General features: G+C 41.6%; 1 protein-coding gene across 1 annotated transcript; it reads left to right on the top strand.

Moving 5' to 3' along the window:
- The first annotated feature begins 36 nt into the window (after positions 1-36).
- MBLAC2 (metallo-beta-lactamase domain containing 2) lies at positions 37-4,176 on the top strand. The gene is made up of 2 exons (XM_027877898.1): positions 37-527; positions 2,167-4,176. Exons 1-2 carry the CDS (start codon positions 83-85, stop codon positions 2,553-2,555), a joined length of 834 nt encoding a protein of 277 aa, XP_027733699.1. The 5' UTR covers positions 37-82; the 3' UTR covers positions 2,556-4,176.
- Positions 4,177-10,193: the final 6,017 nt, after the last annotated feature.

The following is a 10,193-nucleotide window of genomic DNA, read 5'->3' as shown; positions in this document are numbered from 1 at the left end:
CCGGGCCCTTCCCTGCCCTGCCCGCCCCTCCCGCCGCCGGCACGGGGGGGGCGCTCCGCCGCCGCCGAGCGACGCGCGGGCCATGTCGGCGCTGGAGTGGTTCGCGCACAAGCCCCTGGGCGGCGGCATCTTCTGGATCCAGGAGCGCTTCTACGAGTCCGGCAACCGGGCCAACATCTGGCTGGTGCGGGGCTCGCAGCGGGACGTGGTAATCGACGCGGGGCTGGGGTTGCGCAGCCTGCCCGACTACCTGCGCGACTCCGGGCTGCTGGCGCCGGCTGAGGGCGCCGGGCCGCGGCCGCTGCTGGCCGTGGCCACGCACGTCCACTTCGACCACTCGGGTGGGCTGCAGCACTTCGAGGAGGTGGCGGTGCACAGCGCCGAGGCGGCCGCTCTGCTGCGCGGTGACAACTACGAGGCCGTGACGTGGCTGTCGGACCGGGAGGTGTCGCGGCCGCCGCGGCCCGGCTGGAGCGCGCGGCAGTTCCGCGTCCCGCCCGTGCGGCCCAGCCGCCTCCTACAGGAAGGTGAGGGCCGGCAGCTCTGCTTATCCACCCTGGAAGGGCGTCTCTGCCGCCCTGCGCGTCCTGCTTTACTCGGCTCCTCGTATAAAATAGTTAAACCGGAGTGTTTTTTCACTCCCGTCAACCTACAAGCCGCCTGCGGCCAGCAGGGACGAAGGAGTGGGTTAAACCTCGTTTCCAGCAGTTCTGAAAGTGTTTGGCATCAGGATGTGTTTGCTTGGTTGGTTTGGGTTTTTTTTCCTCTTTTTTTTTTGTTTGTTTGTTTTTGGGGGTGGGGTGGGGGTTGTTGTTTTTTTATTTCTTTGTTTTGGGGGAGTTGGTTTTGGTTTGGTTTTCCCCCCTTAGAATAAGAATCGCTCAACAGTGATTTAAGTGAATTAATTGTATCCCAGGTTTATCCTCAGGCTTCTAACAGTATGTCACCGAGTCATTCAGTTCTGCCATTTGGCGACCCTTATTTATAAGCTGCCAAGACATAGCAGTGCAATTAACAGTTAACAGTTTCTTGAAATATGTACTGTGGATACGGTTTTTGTCCTACAGAATATACATGCATTTACGGAATTTTATGTGAATTATATGAAACGTCTGTAAAAAGTAGCTTGTTACTGATGTAACATTTAAAGAAATGGCTTACTGCAGATTGAGGAATCCATCTAGTCTCTTATAGGTAATAGGACTAATTTTTTGGCAACAAGCCACCTAAACTGTACAATACAGTGCAGCACAAGTTAAAGGGTATATGTCTGACAGACAGGTGACACCTTTGGCAGGGAACTTATTTTCTTGGCTTTATCAGGCCATCTCACATAGGTGCTTGGAAAAGTGAAACTGAAGGATTCAGTGAAGAGCTGATGAGACACTTAACTATAGTAAATCAAGAGAAATGTGAGGGGTTTTTTTCTTTAAAAGGGAGAGATTATTAAAGAAGTAATCTCGTGAAAGAGCAAGCATGTTGGTATCAACATGATATCAGAGTTTCTAACATCTGTTCACTGAGACATGAGACTGACTTTCTGCTGAAAGTATCAGTTCAGTGGCTGGTGCAATGAAAATGAATTCACATTTAAACTGGCAAAAAAAATTACCTAATGTTAAGAAATGTCAATTTTTATATCATATTGAATGAGATGAAGAACATGTGTGGAGGCTAGTCTTGGTTCTCCTCCAGCAGTTCATGTTCTTTCCTTTTGCCTTTCAGGAGTAACAGGAATGCAATTCTACGTGATTTAAGTGAGGATAAAATAATAATAAATTGTGAAATATTTACTCTGTAAACTTTTTTAAAGGAAACTCACCTTGAATGTGTTCTGTTTGTTTCCTGTTTTATTTTCTCTATTGCATTGCTTTTCACATTTTTTGAGTGGAAATAGACTCCATTAATACAGACCAAGCCAAGTGTTAACTATTAGTATCATTGGAAAATACCTTTTTTTCAAGTATATCTTTCAGACACCTCTTTGGCACTCAGCAAGAAAACAAATGCCTGCTTCCTTTGTTGCAGATATTTATTATTTATAAATAGTGTTTATAATAGTATGATAGTATTTATAAATCTTTGCGTGTGGGTAGGTGGTTCTCCTCATGATGTTTAATGAACAGGATAAATTCATGTGTTTCCCTGTAACAAATCTGTTCGCAGGGGATGTGATCAGCCTTGGAGATCGACAGCTCACTGTCATGCACATGCCTGGTCATTCCAGGGGCAGTATTTGCCTACATGACAAGGACAGGAAGATTCTGTTCAGTGGGGATGTGGTATACGATGGATCCATGATTGACTGGCTGCCCTACAGCAGAATCAGTGACTACATTGCAAGCTGCCAGCGCCTTATGGACTTAGTGGACAGAGGACTTGTGGAGAAGGTACTGCCTGGGCACTTTAACATATTTGGGGCAGAAAGGCTCTACCGGTTAGCTTCCAACTACATCTCCCAGGCTGGAGTTTGTCACAAGATTTCTACCTGTGCCATGAGATCCATTGCAAGCATAGCACTTCACGTTACAAATTCAAGAATCACTTCTCAGTGACAGTTTTGTGTGATCTGTCACCTTCTGTAAAACCAAATGGCTTGTGAAATATGTGAAATGGCTTGTGAAATGGCTTGTTGATACAAACAAAAGCAGTATGCATTAGCAAAAGGATGGTAAATTGATATAGGTGAGCTGCAAAAATTCTCCCTATTTTTACCTACTTTATTTGTATTTTTATAATAACTGCGTAAGGTAGTAGCGTTAGCCAAAGCTACTTTTGTTCTATTTTTTCAGGGCACATTTGCACATGTATTGCAATTGAAATATGTTACTTTATTTTTGTTACAATTATGACAGATGGATTTATGCAAAAATGGGAGGTTTTACATTCATACCTGAAACCATGTTGATGTAGTACTAGGCTTGTGATTGTTCCTCAACTCCTGCTCAGGTTTTGCTAACAGAGCACTTGCTAAGACCTAGGGTGTGGTGGGAGCAGCACCATTAGGACAAAGCAAGAGCAACACCTATGCAGGACTCAGTGGGCAGAAAAGAGATAGATGGGCCGCACCTCAGCCATTGCCACAGGGAGAGGAGTGGTGTCTACTGCACCCCTCATCACCTCCATCTTTATCTTTGCGTAGTACCTGTCTCACAGTTTCTTTAGAATACACTAGCACATGGAAATTCTATAGACCAAACTTCCAGGCTGGAAGTCAGAGATACATCAGCTTACCTAAAAAGTTTTTGGTGCAGATCCAAGAGCAGATGGACTTGCTGAAGCCTCCATGTTTCCTGGTGTGGTGCAATGAATGGCTGCACCAGGAGTGAGGAGCGAGCAGGAGCACTCTCACCATAGGCTAGGAAACTGTTTTGCTTGTTTGTGTGTGAATTAGGAATTGTGAACTCATGAATTAATGTGTTAGACTAGCGTGTACAAAGTAGATTGAGCCTTTGCTTGATGTGTTTATTTTTTTTCTGATGAGCTCATAAAAATATTTATAGAGTATGTTGTTCTGGAAGTTTGAGAGAACTGGACTGTGACAGGCTTAAAGGTTTTATTTAAGAGTATTTTTGTGTGACTGTATTGTAACTTGGTTGTTGATGATCTGTGTTAAGGGAAGGATGGAGGCTTTAACATGGCCTTTCCGTATTCCAGGGTACTGCATGAAGCAGCTGATTGACTTGTTACCACAAAGTGAATGTAACTTGAACTATTTACTGTTCGTTCTGAAGTGTGTTTGTATCTGCACATGGTTTTTATGAAATGTAAAGTGTGTTGCATTTGAGTCTGTTCCAAAACAATGTTGAATGCATTGAAAACTGCTACACTAGATTGTAACTTGCTTATGAAAATTGAATGTGTGATATTTAAAAGCTGTTGAAATGGTTAGTTTGTGCAATTATTCAAACAGTCTTTATATATTTAACTTTTGTAAAAGAATGCTGCCTGATGTTATTTTTGTACATAGACATATATATGTTCCTAGAAAAAGGGCAAATGTTTCTCCCAAATTTTAGTGCAGTTTAGCCTTTCTTGTTTGGCTTTCACTTTTGCAGAAACTTTTTCCCCACATCATAGCCAACAGAATGGGAGCGCAAAGTTTGGGCTCTATCTAAGGCATGGGGGAATGGAAGCTGATACTCCTCTGAATAGGTGCAAATTCTGGTGAAAAAAGAAAAACAATTGCAAAATAAGCATCTCTTCTAAAAATGATGAAAGTGAATATTTTATGTAATGCTTTTTCCATTTCACAGATCACTGCACTCCTGCCTTTACTATATGAATATATTCTTTACCAGGATTTATACTGATTGGTTGTGATGTGCCTAGTTCTTGTTAGCAGTGCCTATCTCCAAGCTGAAGCAAAATTGTGAGTGGGTGAAACGTGCAGAGATGCAGCACGTGAAAGACCTGTTATCATTCAGATCACAGTCTTTTCTTTTTCTCTGAGAAATCCACGTACATCAACGTATGACATGAAGAGCGTTCAGTGGGTAGATTTATATCTTAAAACTGAGAGATTTTTATCTTGGCATCGGTTGACCAGAGTAAGAAATACAAAAAGTTAGCTGAAAACAGGCTGAGGAAATACACAGCACTACAGCTTATGCTAGTTATCCAGAGGAAGCCATGGTGTCACAGGTTACCCAAAAGTAGTTGAATCAATCTAAATTATCCATCTGTGATGTAACAATAGTAATAATTGTGCTCTGTGCTTTTTTGAAGGCTGTAGGAGCACCTGTGCAATTTGGCAGACCGACATAACTCTTGTGTCACAAAGCCTGCCAATATGGATGTCAGTTGTGAAAATTTTGCAAATGTTCATTAGGAGAGTGAGATGACTTTGAATTGACTTTCAGTATTAGACCACTATAAGTTTGTTTATTTCATCCAGTATTAGAACCTTTGTAGCCAGATTTTACTGTATTGTGAAGCCTGAGCTGCTATGAGAGGGCATGTAAATTCAAAAGGATAGGTAATCTTCATCCTCTATTATTTGTGTTGAATTCTCTCTTCAGTATCTCTATTAGCTAAGATCTTATAATGTCTGTATCACTGTCAAAATGCCCTGTTAAGCCATGCTTAACTCCATGAAGTATATGTACATAACCAAAATTGCCTGGACTTTTTCCTTTACCAAAATCTAGGGGATAATTTTCTAGCTCACAAGTGAGCTTTACGTGCACATAACCCGAAACAGAGCTTGTTAGTAAGCTGCTGCTACAATCCAATGAAAGTTTTTGAGGATCAGTAAATTATTTTTTGTATTGTAAGGAATTCACTGCTAGATAAATAATATGTCTTAAGTAAAAAGGACTGTGATTATTTTTGGTAAGACTTAGGAAATTTTAGTCATATGAGTTTGACAGTGGTCCTTTAATACTACTTGGATTAAATATTTAAATTATGCATTTTAACTTTAAATATTGCAACATCTTAAGCATTTAGAACTATGTTGATTTCTTCGTAAAATCCAGCTATATGTTAATGCAGTTTTCACTAGACTGGGGAATTGACGTAAAAATCAGATGGGAAGTTTTGTTCTGTCAAGATTTGTGATGTGAAACAACAGTTTGCACATAAAAATTAATTTTTCATAGATTATCATAATAAAAATGTTATAACCCTATGCAGTGAAGTCATAATTTCTAGGTGTTTTTCAAGAGAAGCACTCATACATTCTGATTGAAGTGTATTTACAAGTTGCTAGCAGAAATGTTTATGCTTCTGAGCAAGAGACTGCATTAGAAATGTTTACACATTATAGACTTATGCTGCAAAACTTATATAAAAACCATGAAAGAGTATTTCTTGAAAAAAACCACAACCTGTTAGCACAAACTAGAACTAGGTTTTCAGTACAATTCACACACAGAAAACTTGGACGTGATGAACATGTATATTTGGGGGTCAGTTTCAGTTTGTGGGGACAGAGGACAGATTATTATTTCCAGACAAGGCAGTGGCGAATGACAGCTGTATACTGTATTTAGAACACAAATGGCCACTGGGGCATACACTGGCTCATGTTCAGCTGCTGTTGACCAGCACCCTCAGCTGATAATCGACAGATGCTATGTTGTGAGGTAGCTATCTCAGATGAGTAAGGAGCCTTTATAATGCTCCTAATACACATGGAAATGAAACAGTAATTTTAATTACTTCAGTTCTACAGCATCTCATTTACATGAGTAAATATTTGTGTTCAGTAAAATTTGCTTTTATGACACTATGACAGAAACATGGGATCTTTCTGCAAAAAAAGAAGATTCTTAGTGGGGAAAAAAGCATCCTAACTGTTAAATCTTAAACTGTAGGATTCTATAAAGCAGAGCTCAGGATGAGCTTAAGATCTAGTGCTATTAAAGTAGCACAACACCTTGCCGTGTAAGAGAAGACAACTGTAGATAAAGAAAAAATTTGGCTCTGTTAGGAAGAAGAGGAGATAAAGGTGGAGGCAAAGCAGGAATTATTAATATTTAACGTTAAAAATCTAGGTCTCAGAATTCAACCAACACTGTTTCAAGTTCTTATTTATAATTAATGCATGTATTGCTTAAATCAGTAAGTGGTCCCAGTTCTGTCTAAAAATTGAACCAAATACTCTCCAAAACTACTACTTCAGTCCCATCACATTCAAATTGACTTAGGAAGCAGAAAAACAATCAAGAAACAATAAAAAAGCACTTATTAAGTTTTATTTTAAATTTATTTGAAGCTAAATGTGTATTTGAAGCACAGGGGATTTGCTGGTTAGGCTGCATTCGAACTGCACTCCCTGTGTGGCACAGGGCTTTCCAGGGTACTCAGAAAGCAGTCCAGTGCTCTGAGGGGCATCACTCTGATGTGACGTTAAATCACACTACCACTATCTTATACGTTAACCCTGCGTTCTTTTGCGTGGTGTAATCCTACCTCGAAGCCAGTCAGTACCTCTCCGGTGTCCGCAGCGATGTCCCTTCCTGCCCCTCGCTCCTGCCCGCACAGGGCCGGGCTCCCGGCGCCACCTCGTGGCAGCGCCACCCCAGGACAGGGCAGGGGCTACACTGACCCGGAAAATAGAATAGGCAGGATTAAGGATTAAACTAGAAACCAACAGTGTTATAAACCTGCTCCTTTCTTTTGCTGTGCTGCCCAAAACCGTCTTCAGCACATGGCTACTCCCTTTTATTGGGTGGGCTAATTTCATCTGTTTAAAAATTTAGTTGTTAAAAAATTAATTTAGTAACTGTCTGTGCATGTTCCTGCATATGCCCAACTATGTCCTCGGATGTGATAAGGCACTCAAAAGCAATTAAAAATGGAAAAATAAATAAAAGAACGTTGACACAGGAAGAAGAGATCCAGATGCCCACAGAAATACATTTACAATCGTTGAACTGGCAAGGACACGTGGTATGTTTTTAACGCAGCTTTATGTTTTCTCGCTAATTTTCATGCCATATGATTTACAGAAAGAGTGAAATGAACAAAACCCACTTGAACTTGCATGAAATCTGTATGGCCAACCACTCCTTTAAAAAATTCTGGATTAATTTAATTAAGGTTCTGATATATGATCTGATTCTGAACAGTTAAATGAGGTTTGTAATCTGCCCGCTCGAATTCGTCTTGGGATGAGGGAATGGTAGGATGGCTTCAAATACTAACAAAATTAGGACTCAAGAAGGAAATACATTCACTCAATTCAAAGAGAGGGCTGGCAGACAGCCCCACAAATGACTTTCATATAGCAATAGATGAGTTTGAAAATTAAGTAAAAGCCAAGAATAAAGTTTTTAAGTATGCCTCGTAATTAATTATTTTCTTTATTAAGCTGGCAATACACAGGTGTGGGGAACATGCTAGAGATATTCTAATTTACCAACTCTATTCATAAGAAGTGATTTTAGGAGGGGTTTAGCCAACTTTGAAAATGTAAGGATTTGCAAGTCATTGCTTCCACGACTAAATCCCTGTACTTATTTTTAACTATTATTGTTTGACCCTGTCTTGAATTCTGTTTTGAATTCCTTGCATCTCCATTTCACATGCAGTAGGAGCACAGCTGCCAGCCTAATGAATTTACAATCAGTGGCATTTTGATTTCTGGAGCAATTCCTTAGCTTGTCCTGTAAGTCTAGAAGTAGAGATCTGAACACAGATCTCCAGTTCCCAGAAGCATGCTCAGAGAATATCAGACATTTCACTCTGCTTGACACAGAGCAGCCAGGACACAGGTGCTCCATGAGAGAGGACAAGCTGGAAGCCAAAGGCCATCACAACACAGGCAGGGATTGTGACCTCCCTGCAGAGTGCAGGAATGGTGACAGTAACCTGACCTGTCAGCATCCCAGTGACTGCCAGACAGTGGCAAGGTGGTGACTCAAGTTCATGGCCAGGCCACAGAGTCTGGTCAATATGTCAGCAACAGCAGCACACAGCACGAAGGCAGGAATAACTCAGTGCAGCTCCGTCAAGGACCAAGGGCCTCTGTGCTGAGCTTCAGGATCAATATCCAGTGGGGTGAAATAGGACAGTTTGGGGCTGTTTGTATGAACATATTTATGTATGTTTATGTATGAACATAAAAAAAAAAAAATAAAAAAAAAAAAAAAAGAAAGGTTTGCAGTTATATTTGCACCACAGCACAGGCTGAGGACCAAACCTGCCACTGATTTATGTTTTTAGTTATAAAGCTACCACCTATAAACAGAGGTCAGTTATAAACCCCTTGTCTCTGCTTATTTGATCTGTGGACCAGAGATAATATGAACAGAGAGCCAAACAAGCCTCATCTCTGTTTGATTTTGTTCAGGAAAAATGTGTTTTGAGTGAGCCAAGCTCTTCAAATCCAAGATTGTGCACCTGGGGTCAACCTACTACTGGGTTATTACCAGGAAACTAGGTGTCTGAAAGTGTAAAACACCATCAAGATATGCTGTCAAGTCCTGAAAGGAGCAGGACTGGAATGCCTGAAAAATTTTTCATTGCCTGAGTATTTTCAGTGAATCTAGCCAGACGGCTTAACACAGTATTAGCAAGGATCTGAATGGCATTATGGTCCGGCTATTAACACCAGACCATGCTGTCATAGCTGGTTATAAAACAGCCCTGTTTGTGAAGCAAGGCACAAGGGACAGTTGTCCTGTCACAGACCAGAGCACTGAGGCAGCATGTTTCATAAATCTGAGTTTTCTCACCAGTAGGAGCATTTCTCCCATCCACAGATATATAATGTTGACTCAGTGACTGCTTTGCAAGACCCAAAAACATGCACTAAGGTCTTCAGTCTTCACATAGTATGGATTGCTTTCCATGAAATTTGTAGTGAGGCAAAGTCTGTACAGTGCTAGAAATGCTTCTCTAAATGTCGAATGTTAAGCGTGTTCCTCCACAGCTTGGGAGGGAGCGGGCAGGGCCTGGGGACCTCTACAGACACAGCCAGGGCACATCCATGTGACAGCAGAGCCATTAAAGATGTCCACAAAAATAGGACTTGTTACCCGGTGAGCAACAAGCCAGTAATTACACACTCGAGAGAGACATTGATATTTATTTCAGAGCGGTGCAAGCCCAAGTCCTTGGTGATCAAGCACCCCAGGTGTCAAAACTTTCATACATTTTAGCAAAAGAAGGCATTAATGTTCACTGGCTACAAGTTACGCAGTTGTCTTATTAATTTGTATCTATTGGTTAATGATTCTCTTCTCGTGCGAATTAGCTCAGTCTCTCTCTTCTCTTGGATCGGTGGGTTTTTTGTATTGGGGCTTGGAGATCTGCCCCTAGCGGAATTGCCTTTTACCCAGTCGGAGCTGATCGAGCACAGCTGATGAGCTGTCTTTATTAATTTCTTCTTTATCTTGGGGATTCTGCCAAATGCCCTTATGGCCCATAAATTCAGCATTCTTTGTCTGAGATCACTGAAACACATCGAGCCCTAAATCTTAACAAGGAAAATTCTACATACAAGAAATTGGTCTCTCTGACACCTGGACATCACTTAAGAGCTTGCTTATTAGTTCCTATCTATTTCGCGGTTTAAATCCCTTTTCTTGTCGATTAGGGTCGAAAGCCAAGATCAAACACCAAAATCCTTTTTGCCCGTCCCACATTTCCCAGCACTGCCGGCCCCGCCCTCCGCGCGTTTAACGGCGCCGCGCGCACCAATCCCGCCCCCGGGGACTCCTCCCCCTCTGCCTTGAGTGGCA

The sequence above is a fragment of the Empidonax traillii genome, unplaced genomic scaffold (genome assembly GCF_003031625.1).
Source record: "Empidonax traillii isolate 1590-97213 ecotype Southwest subspecies unplaced genomic scaffold, ASM303162v1 scaffold4:size3804566, whole genome shotgun sequence".
NCBI lineage: Eukaryota > Metazoa > Chordata > Aves > Passeriformes > Tyrannidae > Empidonax > Empidonax traillii.
The sequence above is the reverse complement of the archived record's forward strand: the minus strand, read 5'-3'. Positions and strand labels throughout refer to the sequence as shown.